Source organism: Tasmannia lanceolata, unplaced genomic scaffold (assembly GCF_043159265.1).
Source record: "Tasmannia lanceolata isolate RefF3 unplaced genomic scaffold, GAP_Taslan_0.1 ptg000008l, whole genome shotgun sequence".
Taxonomy (NCBI): Eukaryota; Viridiplantae; Streptophyta; class Magnoliopsida; order Canellales; family Winteraceae; genus Tasmannia; species Tasmannia lanceolata.
Genome location: NW_027518685.1, coordinates 25,724,627 through 25,742,514, shown reverse-complemented (window position 1 = coordinate 25,742,514; position 17,888 = coordinate 25,724,627). Strand labels below are relative to the sequence as shown.

Below are 17,888 nucleotides of genomic sequence, written 5' to 3'. Positions count from 1 at the left end.
AGAGCTTTGGTTTTGCTTGGGTATTCTACCGATCTGTCAAGAAGACGATCCTTCATTGAAGCAGTAGCCATTTTGGCAAGTTGGGTCATTCTTTATGGAGACCATATGGCTTGTATGGCAAGAGAGGAATTGCAAGATTTTTTAGGAAAAAGAAAAAAGCGTTGACAGAAGACTAATGGATATCAAAGTAGATTGATTGCTTGGGCGAAATCCGTGCGTGACTCAATCTCATATTCTACAGCCAATATTTTACGTCACCGGCGGGCAATCGTGGGCAATCGTACGGGAGAGAGAGCTAAATATCCGCCCCACTCCTCGATGGTCCCCCCCCCCCCGCGCACCACCACCCACACCTGTGGGGTCTTTAAAACTTAATTTTGATGGAAGCGCAAGACAAAAACCGGACAAGTTGCCGTAGGAGGGCTGATTCGTGACTCCCAAGGCAAGAATGGATGTCATTTTCAGGCCCTACTGGGATTTGTTATTCGAATGAGGCGTAGACCAAGGCTTGTTATGAGGTTTGAAGTGGTAAAAGGTGAACCTATCTTTACGGTTAGTAGTGGAGGAGGATTCATCCAACGTCATAGCTTGGGCAAATGAAACAACGCCGGGGCCTTGGAAATTGGCAAACACTATCATGGAGAATCGAGATAGTTATAGGGCAATTCAACAATTCGTCATCATTTCTCCCTCACGCGCAGATCAGCAAATGGAAAAACGGATGAGCTTGCGAAGGCAGGAGTGGAAAGAAGTTAAATGGATGTCATAATCAACAGTGTGGCCTTCTCTCGAAAATGAGTTCGAAGGGAATAGTGATGGTAGTAATTGTAATAGAGATCATTTTATATTTTGTACTTACCTATTAGATTTCAATAAATGTTACCCTCCTTCGAGAAAAAAAAATGTTACCTTTTGAATTAGTTTTTCTTTCCAAACTTTTCCAGATATTTCTGCAATCTGAACAGGGTTTAAGCCGAGATTTGAAAGTTAAATGGACAGCCACATCCGGTGTATCCTCTTTCACACTAGAAGTGGGCTGTCCCAAGTAAAGAAAAGGGGGGCAAATATATCATTTCCTTTTAATGACGGCTTATCTTGTGGGCTCATTACGCATAAATTTCCTAACCATTTGCATTGATAGCCTAGAGATGACTTCTCTAGAAAATCTCAACAAATCAGAAGCGTTGGGAAATATATCAAGGGATGAACCAAGGTTTTTAGGTGTTGCTTTCTAAGTCTAATTTTGAATTGTACATAGTTAGAAGGAAAGGATGAAGAAACTTGAGAGAGAGGCTAAAACATTTGGGAAAAAGTCGATCACATTTGGAGTGGAGTTTTTTGTTTCCTGATTTTTCAGGCTTTTCTTGCTCTCTCATGTGTGACTGTGTCCCTCTCATATTCCAGAAAACTCAGCCTCCCTCACCACATGAAGAAGCTAATTTATCATGAAAATAAATTCATGATATCCAATGTTCCCTAAGGAGATCGAACCAAACAAATCCCTACATGCCACATGACAAATGGAAGGGTACTTTTGCCATTTTGAAAAAACAAAAAAACAAAACAGGGTTCCATTCTCAGTTCTCAACTAGGTTACCATGTCATTAATCAAAGCTAAAATATTGCTTGAAGATTTGAGCAGTTTTTCAATTTTACAAAAATAACCCTAATGAATAGACATAAGTGAACTCAAATATGAAGAGTAATTTTGTACATTTGCGCCATTCGGATCTAAGATGCTCCGTCGGATTTTGTGGCTAATTGAAATAATTTCGGACCTACGCCAACCCACTCCAACGGACCCACATCATTGTATCTACTTCTCACTTATATTTAAAGAGTTAGATCTACCGGGTCCGGATCCGGATCCATCCATAGGGTCCGTTGACATGCCTACTCTAGTCAAATATCCACATTAAAATATCCCTTATCCGCCCATCTTTTTAATTCATGTTCTCACTTGCACTTTTTTTTATTTTTTATTTTCCGCAGGTTGAACTTGGAACATTGAAAAAACAACCGACGTTAGGCAGTGTGTCAATTGAAAAGGGAAAATAGGAGATGATTTTTTCACCCCCTCTGTAGGATGGTACACCCCCCTTTTGTCATCTCCCTTGAAAAGGATATAATACTACCGACCTACACCAACGCGTTTACGCTTTAACTTCTCTCTCTCTCTTATTTTTTCCGTTACGTTTTCTGTCAATTGAAGTAGAAATAGAAGATCTGCTTTTTTTTTTTTTTAGATCCTATTTTTTTTTCTGTCATTTCGAAGGTGAAATGCAAAACCAGGTTCGATCGGAATCAATTAATGGGGGATGGGATGTTTGGAGTTCATCAGATTCATCTGCTAGTGCCGATCATCTTGTTGTGATGGTTCATGGAATCCTTGGAAGGTTAGATTTTATTGGTTATCGTTTTAATTTTCCTTTTATTTGTTTCAGATTTATTTCTTTTGTAATTTGAGCGGTTTTTTTGTGGAATCGACACAAAATGTGTGGAATTTTGCTTTTCTTTAGATGAATTTTCGTTTTTTCTTAGAATTGTGTGTGTGATTATGGAAATTCACATTCGTTTGGTTAGGGTTTGGAATCGTACTTCAGTTTGCATATAGAAGAATTTTGCATGTAGAAGAATTTTGCATGTTACTTTTGATTGATTGTCTGAAAATCGAATACAAGGGTTCGGTGGTAGGAGTGGATTGAAGTTAGGGTTAACCGGTCTATGGGAATGAGTCTCTAGCTCAATTGTCAAGGTTTTGTTTTTCAACCTGGAGGTCGGAGGTTCAATCCCAGCTTACCTACCAAAAAAATAAAACAAGGGTTAACTGGTCTGGAGATTACATGTTAAAACCATGTATGAGCTTGGCTGGATTATAGGTGGGATTCAGGTATGTGATGCAGCTAAACATGTTGCCTGAGAATTTTTTTCCTCTTCCTTCTAAATTTGTTCTTGAGTGAATTGAAACTGTCTCCAATTGGATGCTCTAGTGACAGTTATGTTCGATTTCTTCTATTTTATTTTTTTATTTTTTTATAGTTCCATATGTAGATATTGGAAAGGAAAGTGTTAACTGGAAGCATGTTCCCCAGATCTTGATTACCCATCATTTCTAATTGCAGTTTATTTCATTTGCCATGTTGAGATACAAGTTGGCCCCAGTTGGCTGGATCGATTATGTAGTGTTGTGATCATATGAGCAAGGCAAGGGAGCTTGGGTGATACATGGACAAAGTGCCTGTGTAGAGCTCCACCAAAAACAAATGTTACATAAAATAAAAGGACTTTATATGTCAAAACAACTTACACGAGATTGGTATTCTTTTCCTCTTTTCCGTAGAATCTCTACACTTCTTCTCCCTTTGAACCTTTACCATTGAACCTTCTCTTTAAGCTTTACCCTTGAAGCTTTAAGCTAGCATTCTCTACAACAATGACTTCATACTTATAGACCCAAAATACTTGTAAAATAGCTACATATATTAAACACCATGTTCTAGTCCCCTTGATTCCTTTAGGCTCTGTTTGGATGTCTATTGCAAGGGATCCTTAAGCAATCCCCAAGCAAAATAATGCACTTTTTGGTGTTTGTTTGACAATTTAGCATCACAATCCATGGAGACTACCATACAAGAATCATAGCTAATTATTGCTTGTTTGGTGATGTGGCACCCATGAGCTCTCCTTATACCCTCCATGCCTCATTTCTCCAAAATGGTAAAATTCTTCAAGTAAAATTTTGCTCTCTCTCTCTCTCTCTCTCTCTCTCTCTCTCTCTATATATATATATATATATATATATATATATATATATATATATATATATATATAAAATGACACCCCCTCCCATTACTAGTTACTAGATTGGCAACCAAACACTACTTATCACTATTCTAGCAGGTAAATCCTTGGTAGATCAAAATTACAAAAGTTTGTCTCCTCCCTATTGACTACTTATACCAGTAATCTACATGGTAACCCTCTGCATCCAAACAGAGCCTTAGGTAGGTATCCTAAGCAACACTATAGGAAATCCCTGTTGACCCTGATAATCTCGCCTAGGCATTAAGGATTCTAGAAAATCAATGTGCATGGTTTTATTCTATCTGTTGTTGTTTTATTGTTCTGATCCTTGATTTTATCTCTTGTATAGTGACCATCTGGGTCTCGAAGTGCTCCCCTTTCATTATTAATAAATTTTAGCTAACATCCAAAAAAAACATCCAGACATAATAACCATCCGAGAAGACTGCAAAGACCATGCACGTTGATTTTGATTTACAATTTCCAATTCTCTTTTGAAAACAATGGCATGCAATGTAAGTTTAATGCTTTGGATTTTCATTGTATTGGTTTATTATTTTTCCAGTCACAAATTGAATTGATGATAGTTCAGGATGGGCTCATGGGGAAGCTAGGTGTAACACTTGTGACTTTAGGATGTTCCTTGCTCCTTTCTTTCTGGATTCATATCTATTCATAAAACATATTTGTGGGAGTATGTTTCACCGTGGGCAATTTGTTTCTTGTTGCTCACAAATACTGTTTTCCTTGTGTTCATCATCCTTTGTTCAGTTTGTTAATTTGTTAAAATGCTTCCATATAAAGTTATAGTTCATTGTAAGGAGCATTTCTTCAAAATTTGTGCTTTTCATTTGTGTGCAACTTGGAGAATCTACAAAGAGGTTGCAATTAGAAGATTCATGCATGAAAAATATTTGCTATGCTGATTATTTTCACCTGTACTGCATGTATTTTCATGCTTTGGTAAGTTTATCTTGCTATATATATATATATATATATATATATATATATATATATATATATATATATATATATATATATATATCATTCATGGAAAAGATGTATTGAAATAATTAATGTCTCAAAGCAAGGTCACATGCATTCAAAAGGTGTTACAGGATTTTCTCCTTCTACTCAATCTTTCCAAAAAAATAATTCTACTCTGATCTTTCCTTCTCTCGAACTCGATCTTTCTCTATCTTGATCTTCATCCTTCTTTCCTTTATTTCTCATTTTCTTGGTTGAGATCAAATCCTTCCCATCTATACTTCAACTATTGCTCTTCCACCTCTTAGGGACCACCTGTAGTAGGACGATGCCTGAGGCCCGGTACGACATCATAGGTACGAATCTATCATATTCTTTCATTAGCCTACCCATATTTCCTTCTTGAATCTTTCTCCTCAACCTCAACCTTAATCTTTCCCCATCCGATTTCCCCTTTGACACACGATGAATCTATCACCCCATTATTCTTATATCTTGGCCGTAATTAGACTTTATTTAGTAGATCTAATTTTTTTTATTAGATATACATTCACATCTAATTTCTTTGACTGATTAGCTGAATTTTCCTTTGATTAGACTATTGTTGGCATTTTATTTGGATGAACTTATCTCTTCTGTTTTTTTGAATGGTTGCAAGCTTTCATTCAAAAGAGAAAGGAAGACCGAGATGGTCAACTTGAAGCAATACAAAGATAACAAGTGGATCAATACTATTTTTAAAAGCTTTGGATTTTTATAAAATTTCTAGTTGCCAATTGATTATTATGTGCTGTTTATTTTGTCGTGGGAGTGTTTGTTACTATGAAACCGAATTAGAAACCTTTTTTTGCTTCTAAGTTCCTAGAAAATGACTTGCGAACCATATGTTTTCACCAAAAAAAGATCCTAGTGATATTGATTGATCTCAGACCATTGTATATGTCATGTTATTTGACCAAGTGCTGTCTCTTAACCATATTTCGTTTTTATATGTTATTGCTTGTGTTCTCCTTTCCCCCATCTGTTTTCAGTAACAAACCTATTCACCACTAAGCTTCTAGGTGGAGAAATCTGTGGTATCACATTAAATATTTTTCACCTATGATGGATGCTTCTCTACTTTACTCATTTTTGAAGATCACTTTTTTCTGTTGCAGTGCTGCAGATTGGAAGTTTGCAGCTGACCAATTTGTTAAAATGCTTCCAGATAAAGTTATAGTTCATTGTAAGGAGCATTTCTTCAAAACTTTTTGCTTTTCATTTGTGTGCAACTTGAGTAATCTACAAAGAGGTTGCAATTAGAAGATTTATGCATGAGAAATATTTGCTATGCTGATTATTTTCACCTGTACCATATGTATTTTCATGTTTTGATAAGTTTATCTTTCTATATATATGGATGTATGTATGTATGCATGTATTATTCATGGAAAAGATGTATTGAAATAATTAATGTCTCAAAGCAAGGTCACATGCATTCAAAAGGTGTAATAGGATTTCCTCTACAGACACAGAAGCTAACTCACAGTTGCCTTGTCCATTAAACGTCTATGTGGATTTAAACTCAAAGCTACCTTAGAAACTATGTCCTCTTACCTATTCCTTCTTACCCTTGCGTATAGAAACTTCCAAAGGCACTTCTACTAATGATCCCCTTAGCTATTCCTTCTTACCCTTGGATAGAGGTTTCCATTGATCTTTTCGAACCACTCTCTAACTTGCTGAGCTACCTGAACCACTTTCCTAAAGTGTGTGTTTTCTTCATCGAATAGCGCCCTTCTTGTACTTGGTCTTCCTCGAACTTCAAGGGATGGGTATAGTTTGTTATTGTTGACAGGCAATGAAAGTCAATGCATAATGCTAGTAAGATTTTGGATTTTTTCTTTAAAGAGGTAGTTCAGTGTCATGGTTTGCCTTAAGTCACAAAGGCCTATGAAATAAAAAAGAAGAAGAAGAAAACTGCTCTTGTATTAGAACCATAGTTTTAAATTTCGTCTGAAATCCGAAATTTTCAGTTGGGACCGAAACCGAAATTTCGCGAAATCCCAAATTTTGGTTGAAATTTCCGGAATTTCGGAGAGAAATTCATTTTTTTTTAATTAATATTGTTACCAACCGAAATTAAATTTCGGCTGAAATTTCCAAAATGAATAATTAATTATTATTTTTACCGGATTTTGGCTGAAATTTCAGGACTTCATCCGAAATTTCAGTTTCGGCCAAGGCCGAAATTAGTACCGAAACTGAAATTTAAAACCATGATTAGAACCAAATTTATAAGGGCGTTAGAGTTGCTCAAATTACCATTCTATTGTTGTACAAGTTAATATTTTTGCTCGAGTCACCAATCCAATTGCTGTTCGAATTACCTATTTTTTTATGCTTTTTATATATTTGGAAAGTAGTGTTATAGTTAAGAGTTATGCTATTAATAGAAGTTAGAATAAGTGCAAAGAAAATTTTAGTAAGTGAGTTAGTCCATTCTGTTTTGGACTCTTGGTTAGCAGTTGACCACTTGTAGATGCCGGTAAATGTCTGCTGAAAACCATAAAACGAGGCTGATATTATTGGGATTAAAATGTTTTTAATAAAATACAGTTTGTGCGTTTTATCTATTCTGGTCAAATGGTTTAAACAACCAATTCCATATCAAATTGTACACCATCTTTTTCTTCAAGTTTATTCATAAATGTGAGACAAGTTGAACTGAAGAGATAGGACTACAAGAAATTTGATCAAAGTCCTAAAACCCAGAAGTAGTTGGAAAAATCATAATTATACATTAACCTCTGCAAAGTACATCAGAGATTCACACACGTGTGTATGTAGGATCAAAACACATTAAGGCCCTGGTTTAATGATATTGCTAACCATTGAGATATGGTCAATTTCAGTACTTAAATCAGCCTACATAAAGTTTAATCTCTGTTTCAGAGCAACCCAAAATAATAGGAGAATTTTTATTTTTTTTATGCTGCTGCTTAAAGACAAAATCATTACATTTTTTTTCACTTGGAGACTTCTAGAACTATTAAAATCTCTTAAACTAATTTTCTAAACATTCCTAACCATAGTTACCATGAACTTCCTCGTTGGATGGGAAGCTCGCTTCCTTGGAAACTCGCTTTGGAAGCTAAGTTCTTCGCACTTCCCAAATTTAGGAGAAGTGCGCTTCCCAGACACTTCCTACACGTTTCGTCTTAATTAAGAGTACACTTCCTATTTAGGTGATTATTTTTTTGTAAAAGCATATTTCTCCTTTTGATAATGCTGAAGGAGCATACTTAAAATGGAGAGAGTGTATTTAAAACTTGACAACTCATTTTAAGTTTCAAATAAAAACTATCTAGATATTTTTCCAAAAATCTAACTTTAAATAAACATGAATAAAACATTTGAAACTATAAATTCCTAAAAGTTGTAATTCTATTTAGTCAGTCTTATTTTCTACTTACACTTCTTACCTATATTAACCATTCCTCCCTTCCAAACCTACTACAATTCTACTTTTTTTATGTACATTGTGTTCACTTCCAATGAGGCTTATTACATGCTTCATGTTGACTTTCAATGACACTTCTCACACCTTTTCTGTTTACGTTCTTTCGATCTTTTCGCTTCCCACATTTTCTTTTCTAATACCCTCACTTCTCACACTTGCTTCCCCACTTTCAATGCATTTTAAGTAGCCACATAAATAAAGACATGCATTTTATATCTTAGAAAAATTTTAAGTTGGAAATAATCCAAATTCTTCCAAAAAATACTACCTACCAAAACTTACTTCAGCTTAACATAACTAAAATCACATATAATCACTGTAAAAGTAACCAGCCTGCCTATTTATGTGATTATTGGAATCTTGTAGGCCTCAAAATTGCCAGTAGCATGATATTTTACTCTCCTTAGAGCTATTCCTGCATCTTGCTCGCCTATCTTCCTCTCATGAATCATTTTTGCTGAAATATAGGCTTGGTCATGAACTCGAATTGCATCACGTGTTATCTGTACTTTATACTTTATATTCATCAACAATTTGCTTATCTTTATGCTGTTTGGATGACATGCAATTTCATGCAGGTAGTGAATGCAATGTGTCTAAGCTGTCATTAGATGGGGTTGATGTTATGGGTAAGCGATTAGCAGAGGAGGTCAGTTTTTCTTTTAGATCATGGAATTGTTTTGTATCTACTATAAAACCTGATCACTTAAAACTAATTGCTCAATCTGCTCGCAATATCGGCATTCTCAGAAAAAAATAAAAAAAGAGATGCTTCCATTTCAGCTTTTTTTATTTGATTGCTCGTTCTTAGACAAAATATATAAATTTAGGTTGTTGAGGTTACTAGACGAAAGCCACATGTTCGGAAGATTTCCTTCATTTCACATTCTGTGGGAGGGTTGGTGGCAAGATATGCAATTGGGAAACTTTATAGGCCTCCTGGAAGAGAAAACCAAGGGAATGTATCAAGTGGCATGTGCAATGAAGATTCAAGAGGTACAATATCTGGTCTGGAGGCAATGAATTTTATCACTGCTGCCACACCTCATCTCGGTTCAAGAGGTAACAAACAGGTATTCTTCATCTGTTCCCTCATATTAGCAGGGGTTTTCATTTTTTTTATCAGCATTAAATTAGTTAATGTTCCCGGAAACTACCAAGGAAATTGAATCCTTCCGTTCTGCTCAGTTATTGTATTTGTCAGGATTCTAAGCATGTTCTCTACACATTGGATGATGCTTGATATTCCATTTTTGGTTTCTTTCTCCCTCTGAGAGGTATCTATAGTCAGAATAATCTCATCCTCACAACCATGCAGTGTGAGGGTTTCCTTTTAGATGTTTGAATTTGATTTTCCCTCAATATTAATGAGTTCTATCTTGGGATAAATCTGCCTATCTTTTCAACTCTGCAGACCTGCCAATTCGGACAATTGCTAGATAACTTTGACCCTGATTCCAGTGGGCCTGATTGGAACTTCTAGATAAGGTTAAAAACGTACAATCACATAATGTATATCTAATGTGTCATCTGGAATAAACCACATAATGTAGTTGGTCAAGGTGTTGACAGTAAGTCAAACTCAGTTATAGTATGTGTTTGAGAGTTTTTGGGAGCTTGTTGACCTGTTTTAGTGGTGATCTTGTGTAGTGGAGGCTGTTGTGCTAATCAATGCCAGATTTTGACCAGTGTTTCACAGAAATGTTCAGTTATTCACACTCGGCAAGCCGTGCAAATCTTATCTTATCTTTTTCTTTTTTTTTGAATGGATGAGAGAAGAAAAGGGGAAAACCTCAGCGATCGAGATGATTTATACGAGAGAATAGAGAAAAAGGTAGGAAAAGAAGCCAACTCAATACAAAGCTCCGTCAAGGGGGAAGAAAATCAAAGATTTCCAGGCCACCCTAGAGACACCCTCCCTAGCTAGCCTATCGGCATCATTATTGGCTGACTCTACATGGCGAAAAGAGATGGCGGATCCTACAACTCTGTCCTAGATATCATCTATCCAATGGGCAAACCTCCAAGGATGCTCATGACTTCCCCTCAAACCATTTTATAACGTTTGAAGAGTCTCCCTCCATGATAACACGATCGAGAATGTTAGCCTCAGTCATCCTTATACCTTGGTGAATCGCCCCTGTCATCTCAAATGAGGCCACCTATTCCCATCGGACTGAGATTTCCAAACAATGAGCCATCAAAGTTTAGTTTAAAGCATCCATTGGACTATGTTCAGAAAGCATGCTGAAAAATGCTACAATACTAGCACCGATGTAAATGTTGTTGCTGCATCAGGCCCTAATCAATTGGCCATAGGGGTGCAACTCGGGTTGGGTTCAACCCAAAAAAAGGTCGGTTCATGGTTCGGGTTCGGGTTGACTTTTCCTGACCCGAGTGAAACCCGGCATTTTTTATACTTTTAAGCTTAAAATTTGGGGTCGGGTCGGGTTCGGGATGGAAAAATGGGTTCCTCGGGTTGGGTTGAACCTCATCGGGTTGGAAATCGGGTCGGGTTCGGGTTGGAAAAATGGGTTCCTCGGGTCGAATCGGGTCGGGTCCCGACCCCACGCCACCCAAGTTGCACCCTTAATTGGCCCGGGGAAATGATCTGTTTTTGCTCACTGCTCATGCATACCTCTGACCATCCATGCCATAAATCATGTGCTGACACAAATCGAAATTCTTGCAAGGCCCTATCCCACGAGTGGGTCAAAGCAATTACCTTAATAAAGAGGTATTGAGGAGAATTTACTAATCCTCAAAATATCTTGGCATTCCTCTCTTTCCACAATAATCACACCGTGGTTATCAATACCACATTTCATAATATTTTACCTTTTGTCCACCAGGGTGCAGAAGACCATGTCTCCGAGTGCTCTGCGAGTTTGGAGGGGAATACCCATGATAGTCCAAAATCTACGCAGGATCTTGCTCCACACAAACCTGGCTGTTTTGCAATGAAGAAAAATATGATGCATTGACTCTCCCCCCTCCACACACAGAGAACCATTGTCAATGATACACATATGCCGATCCTGGGGGTGATCCACAGTGTTGATTCTGTCAAGAACTGCCGTCAAAGCAAAGGTGCAAGCCCTAGGAGGGGCCGGTCTGCTCCACACTCTAGCCACTGGCGAAGCTGCAGGATGAGGTGCAATTAGGATGTTCAATGATTTGACTCTGAAACGGGATGCACCAGATCCAAGGCTTTTATCCTCACCCGGCCTCTTTATGCAACAGGATGCCAGCAACTCTAGAAGCCTTGCTACCCTCTCCAATTCCCTTTCGAAGAAATTCCTTCTAAAATTGATCTTCCACACTATTCCTTCCTCCCCCCCACCCAAAACAATCCTTAACCGATGCCTCCTGATCTATGATTTGGCCGACACTTCGAATTTATTGCCGATTCACGTGTCCTGCCGTGTCCGACCTGACACACTTGTCGGCACTTTTGGACACTTTTACTTGTATTGCTGGAAGTGTTAGACTGAATGTGATTGTGTGGACATGTGTTTTGTACCGTGTCGAGTGTGATATTCTGTTTTTTATTGAATATTATGTTTACCTCATTTAGACAACTCGTATCCATGTCGAGACTGGACACACGAATCCATATCCACAAATCATGATTACATATACTTTCTATTTTAGCAGTGTCCCCATTTCTAAAGTTTGGGGGTTTGCCGTGTCCGACATTCCGTGTCCGTGTCAACACGTGACACTCGTGTCCGTGTCCACAAATCATAGCTCCTGATCCAAAGTTGCAGAATACAAATCTGGGAAGGCATTTTTTAATGGGGCCTCTTATGTAGCCAGAATTTAATTTTTTTCTCTCAAGTAGACTCGGAATCTAATCCCTTCACTGAACTTGCTCATTTAACTTAGGATATCCCTGCAAACTATCACTCCGCCATGCCTAACTCTATCATTCGATATCCATTTCCCTGCTAATGAACCATACTTCTCCTCGATCCCCCCCACCCACGCACCCACCCACCCACCCACACACACACACACACACACACACACAATCCCCCAACAAACAAACAAAAAACAGAGAGAGAACCTCCTTTGTATTTTCTCTTTCCGTCTAACCACGCTCATCGGAGATAGTTGATATATTGGGATGTTTGAGAGTACTACCTTAATTAGGGTTATTCGGCCTCCCAACGAGACCAAATTTCACTTCCATGTGTTTAGCCTTTTATCCATTCGCTCTACTATCTGGTCCTATTTACACTCTAACATGGTTTTAAATTTCGGTTTCGGCTAAAATTTCGGACTTATCCGAAACTGAAATTTCTGCCGAAATCCCGAAAATTCGGGCGAAATTTGGTATTGCGGTATTGCCACACGAAATCCTAGATTTTTGGGACGAAATTTCGATCGAAATTCTTTAACGGAATAAAAAAGTATTATTTTATTATAAATTTCGACGGAATTCCCTTTCGAACTTAAATTTCGGGAATTTCAGTTTCGGTACCATTTCGTTTTGTTCCTCAGGATTTCGGTCGAAATTTAAAACCATGCACTTTAACAGCCTGCAACATCCCAACGGGAGACCAAGATAAGATATAGGAAACTAGTTCACTGAACAACCCAACAAACTTACCAACCCCTCCAGCTCTGCTATCTTCTGAATGTAGTAAAAGATAATAAAAAATTGAACATATAAATATGGGATATTTAAAGATAAAATAGTTGCAGATTTAAAAATGTTACTTATAGTTCTAATATAACTTCAGTTTAAAAAAAATCTAATACAACTTTATACACTTTGTTATATAGATAGTATGTATTATGTAATTAATACATAATTTTTGTGCCATGCATTAATATGCATTAATTGTTGTGAATATACTTCTAACAAAGTTATTATAGCCTTTCATCACTTTTTTCTTGTAGGTTTCTTTAGTAGATATCATTTCTGTTCTATACCAATTGATTGCTATCCGTTGAACGTGTATCATTTTGCTCATGCCTTTAGGGAATCCATTCTTCATTTGCAGGTTCCTTTTCTTTTTGGTGTCCCTGTTTTTGAGAAAGCTGCATGTCGTGTTATTCATTTGATATTTAGGAGAACTGGCCGACATCTTTTTCTTAATGATAACGATGAAGGGGAACCTCCACTGTTGCAGCGCATGCTTGATGATTGTGGCAATCTTTATTTTATGTAAGATTCATTATATTCCTTGCATTCAGTTTTTTTTTTTTTTCAACTCGGAATTTATCTAGGAATCTGGGGCGGCACTTGAAATTTTATTAATAGAAATTTATTTTATTGCATTCAGTTCTGATGCCTTGGCTTGATCAATGAATTCCTTGAGCTGTCCTTGACAGTAGCTCTGATATGTACAATACCTGATTTGACTAATGTAGGTCTGCCCTGCGGGCATTTAGACGTCGCGTGGCGTATTCAAATGTTGCCCACGATCGTATCCACTTTTGGCTTTTTTCCATCGGTCTCTTGGTTATGTATCTTATCCATGGTTTGAAATTTTGACTGAAATCCGAAAGGACCGAAACGTTCCGGAAATTTCGAAGTTAATTTCGGGAATTTCGTCGAAATTTGTTATAAAATATTATTATTTTTATCCCATTAAAGAATTTCGTACAAAATTGCCGAAATTTTGGCTGAAATTTCGGGAATTTGGCCAAAATTTCGGTAATTTCGGTCAAAACTTCGTCCTAAAAAAAAGGCATTTCGTTCTCTAGTACCAAATCTCAGCCGAAATTTCGGGATTTCGGCTGAAATTTTTGTTTCGGGTGTCCAAAATTTTAGCCGAAACCGAAATTTAAAACCATGATCTTATCCATGGTTTTAAATTTCGGCCGAAATACCGAAATTTCGGCCGATATTTCAGATTTTGGTCAAGACCGGAACCGAAATCACCTGAAACCTAAATTTTGGCCGGAGTACCCAAAATTTCGGTATTTGGCTGAAATTTCGGTTTCGGCTATGTCCGAAACCAAAACCTTGATCTTATCTAAATACCTCTGCTTTGATTATTCTTGTTATTCGTGACTAAATGTAATTAAGATATTGTGGGCTGGCGGACATCATCAATTAGACGTGATTGTGAATTGCCAACGGTAATTTTTCAGTTTGTGCACCAAATGTACTGATTTTTCTTTAAATTCTAGCACCAATCATAAATAAATTTTATGTTTCTTCTGTGTTATTCAGTGGGAGGATTCTGTAAGTGAGAAATACCCGCATATTGTATATGAAGAACAATTGAAGGGAAACGATGCTGAGCAGTGTTCTCCTATTTCAATAGGAAATGAAGGCTCTGATATGCTAGAAGGTTTGTTGTTCATATTAACCACTTTCTACTCGCTCGAATGCATCACCCTATATCTAGGGCTTGCATTTTCATTTCTTTCATTTAGAAATCTTATTCTACGAAAGGACACTCCTCAAAAAATTGCTGTTCTAGACTCACATTAACACCGTTATTTTTTACACTTTTTCCTTGATTAGTAATAGGACTTTGAGCAAAAAATTACCGAAGGGGATCCTCAGAAAAAAAAATTATCTTTTATTTTATTTGCTGTTCTTGTATTTTTTATAATACTTGTATGGTGTTAATGACCTCCACTCCAATATTTTAAGATTCTCTTCACTACATTTTAGGTGCCTTGGTAAGATGTATTTTATTTCATAAAGCTGCAAAACATTTAAATTGCCCCCTTGTTTCAGTAAGGTATTATCAAATAAGGTGCTCGAATTGTATTTTCTAGAAAAATTGCTTATGTAAGCTGAGAAGACATTCATTTTACAGAAGAGCTTGTGAGAGGCCTCTCCCGTTTGTCATGGGAAAAAGTTGATGTCAGCTTTCACACCAGCAGACAGAGGTTTGCCGCACACAGTGTCATTCAGGTCTATCTCTTCAATGTTACTTTAATTTACTTCTGAAATTTGTGAAGGCTCCTTACTTTGATAGAATGACAAAATATCCATGAAACTCTGAATTGGATAGATGTGTAAACATGCTGATGATTAGGGGGTCATGTGGATCTGGAGTGCAGTTTCGTATGGAAAAATATTCCATTGCGAAAGAATTCCAGCTTCCAATTGGGTTGAAATTTTTATAGAATACATGAACAAAATTTTCTATCAAAAATAAGGTAGCGTGAACACTGGAAAATTCATTTTTCAGAAAAAAAATTCCAAGAAAAGTTTTACCCAAGATCCAAACAGCCACTGAGGCCATGTCTGGCAGCCAGGAATTTTTTTTTTCATGATAAATTAATGTCTCCAAGTGAGAGAGCAGTAGGGCGGGTGGGAGGAGGAGAGAGATTTGAGAGGGACGATTGAAATGAGAGTGAGAAGTGGCTAAAAATCAGGAAAAAGTCAATCCTATTTTGAGTAGAGTTTTTTGTTTCATGATTTTTAGCCTCTCACCACTTGGAGACACTAGTTTCCTGATTTTTAGCCACTTCACCAGCTCTTCCCCTTTCTCACCCACTTGGAGATACTAGCTTATCATGAAAAATATTCATTGGTAGCCAAACGAGCCCTAAAGTATCTCAATCCCCAAACAAACCAACTTGCAAATGACCCTCACAGTGGCTGATAGGAAAATGCCCTTTTAAATGACCCTTTGCTGTCCTAAGCCTCTAACAAAATTTGAACATTATAGTCATTCTAGGCTAGGAACATAGTAGAGAACATGACCCTTAAATAGGATAGAATGGAAGAAAATGATCCATGTAGACGAACCCAACTAGTGTTAGGATTAGACTCAGTCAATTTCAGCCTGGTAGATCCTTTCACCATCTTCATGAAAAATTTCTGAAGGATTCATTAGCTGACCCCAACTAGTTTGGGACAAAGGCTTAGTTTGAGTTGAGTTGAGTATAGTCATTCTTGGTTGTAGTGTCATTCAGAACTTCATGGTTCCCTCTGCAGTATTGCATGAGACATATTTTGGCCAATCTGCTTGTTGTAGACTTTGAAGAACTCTTGGTTTGTTCATAGTACTTCAATTTAAGTAATGTGGGCTCTCAGGAAGTGACATTCTTTGGTAGGTAGTTTATCTTTTTTATGTGTTTATGACACTAATCTTATAAATTTTAGTCTGCTTGACCCTTCTTTCAAAACTTCAGGTCAAAGATAGCTTAATGCATTGGGAAGGTGCCGATGTTATACAACACATGATTGATCATTTCCTTACTTAGATGGGAACTATTTAGGTGGTCAAGTTCTTGAGTTGAAAGATGAAACCAGAGCTTATGATTGAAAATGCAAGGATTCGCTAAAAGAATTACACATTTGATCTTTCTCAGCACAGTTAAAGACTGGCCAGTGCAGTTTGGAGACCATTTCTTGCATCAACAGGTTTCCACAGCGAAAGTCGAAGAACTCAAAACGCATTAACAACCTTGGGGGAAATTTTTTGGTGATTTTTCAGGGCCAGAAGTGTAAAATATTAGTTAGCTGAGGGAGAAGATGCATTTTAAGCTTATTCAATTCACCATGTTTTTCCTCCTTTTATTAATTTAGACTTTGCTATGTTTCCAGAGAAATTATATGTTGGCCAACTGTGAAATCACAAGGGCAGAGAGAGAGAGAGAGAGAGAACGAACCTGGCACCTTGATTTTAGATCCAAAGAAAAGTAAAAAGGGGGGGGCTTATGATGGATTTAAAATCAAGGGAGGGGGTGTTTTCTCTCTCCGACCTTTACATGTAAAGGTCGGCCACCATATAAAAACTCATGTTTCCATACTTAGTTATCTCCATCTCATCAAGAACATAGTAGTAAAAGAAGTCCTAGTCTTGATTCTCATTTGGTTATTCTGATGAGGTTGTTTATTTCATTCAACCAAAAAGTATCAGTAGATGAAGGGGATGGTGGGCAAGCAATAGGCATAATAATCGCTCCAATGGGAAAATCTCAAGGCTCTGTTCGTTTTGGTTTTTGAAAATTGATTTTGAGTTTGAAATCTCACCAGCTACCTTTTAATTTATAACCAATCTAAAAGAATGAAAATTATGTCAAAAAATATATCTAATCCAAGCTGTAACTTTAATGTGCGTAGCCTACGAAAATCATACAGAAATTGCTGCAAAAATCTTTGTAATTTTGGAGTTGTATTCTACAAAGAAGTTTCATAAACAAGAAATAGACAGCAGAACCCAAATATCTCTCTTATTCCATAAGATGCAAAAATTCTAAAAGAAAAGCTCTAAAATCCTAAACTTAAATTCTAACTTTTGTCAAAGATATTCTCACTTGAAAGTTGAAACACTTGAAACTCCGTACACAACTCTATGAATAGTGATGGGAATGGTACTATAAACAGTCAAAGTGAATATCTTGAACAATGGCATATATATATATATATATATATATATATATATATATATATATATATATATATATATGAGGAATGTGTTCGTGCGCTTGAGCTCTAACATCAAATGGTGCGTTTGAGTGCACCAATCACATGGGTCCCACAATTTCTGTGTGTACCAAAAATCAGCTCCATTGAATCATCCTAACCCCTCCAAAAGTGGAGGGCAAAAATGGGCAGATTTGTGGTCTGTCCATTTTGACCTCCACAAATGGATGGGTTAGGATGATC

At 37.0% G+C, this 17,888-nt stretch overlaps 1 protein-coding gene across 2 annotated transcripts; it reads left to right on the top strand.

The window, feature by feature from the left end:
• Positions 1-2,227: 2,227 nt before the first annotated feature.
• On the top strand, positions 2,228-16,828 carry LOC143884968 (alpha/beta-Hydrolases superfamily protein). Of its 2 annotated transcripts, XM_077388866.1 has the most exons (10): positions 2,276-2,396; positions 5,949-6,016; positions 8,872-8,942; positions 9,124-9,366; positions 13,306-13,469; positions 13,676-13,731; positions 14,337-14,389; positions 14,484-14,604; positions 15,082-15,179; positions 16,409-16,828. In XM_077388866.1, the coding sequence occupies exons 1-10, from the start codon at positions 2,281-2,283 to the stop codon at positions 16,478-16,480; spliced, it is 1,062 nt and encodes a 353-aa protein (XP_077244981.1). In that variant the 5' UTR covers positions 2,276-2,280; the 3' UTR covers positions 16,481-16,828. The 2 variants fall into 2 exon arrangements, with proteins under 2 accessions (XP_077244982.1, XP_077244981.1); XM_077388867.1 differs by lacking the exon at positions 5,949-6,016 and having other exon boundaries at positions 2,228-2,396.
• The last annotated feature ends 1,060 nt before the right edge of the window (positions 16,829-17,888 follow it).

Coding starts and splice junctions, on each gene's coding strand:
- LOC143884968 (XM_077388866.1), top strand. CDS start 2,281: ATGCAAAACCAGGTTCGATCGGAATCAATTAATGGGGGATGGGATGTT. Junction 14,605..15,081: donor AGGCTCTGATATGCTAGAAG/GTTTGTTGTTCA, acceptor TTCATTTTACAG/AAGAGCTTGTGAGAGGCCTC. Junction 15,180..16,408: donor CCGCACACAGTGTCATTCAG/GTCTATCTCTTC, acceptor TCAAAACTTCAG/GTCAAAGATAGCTTAATGCA.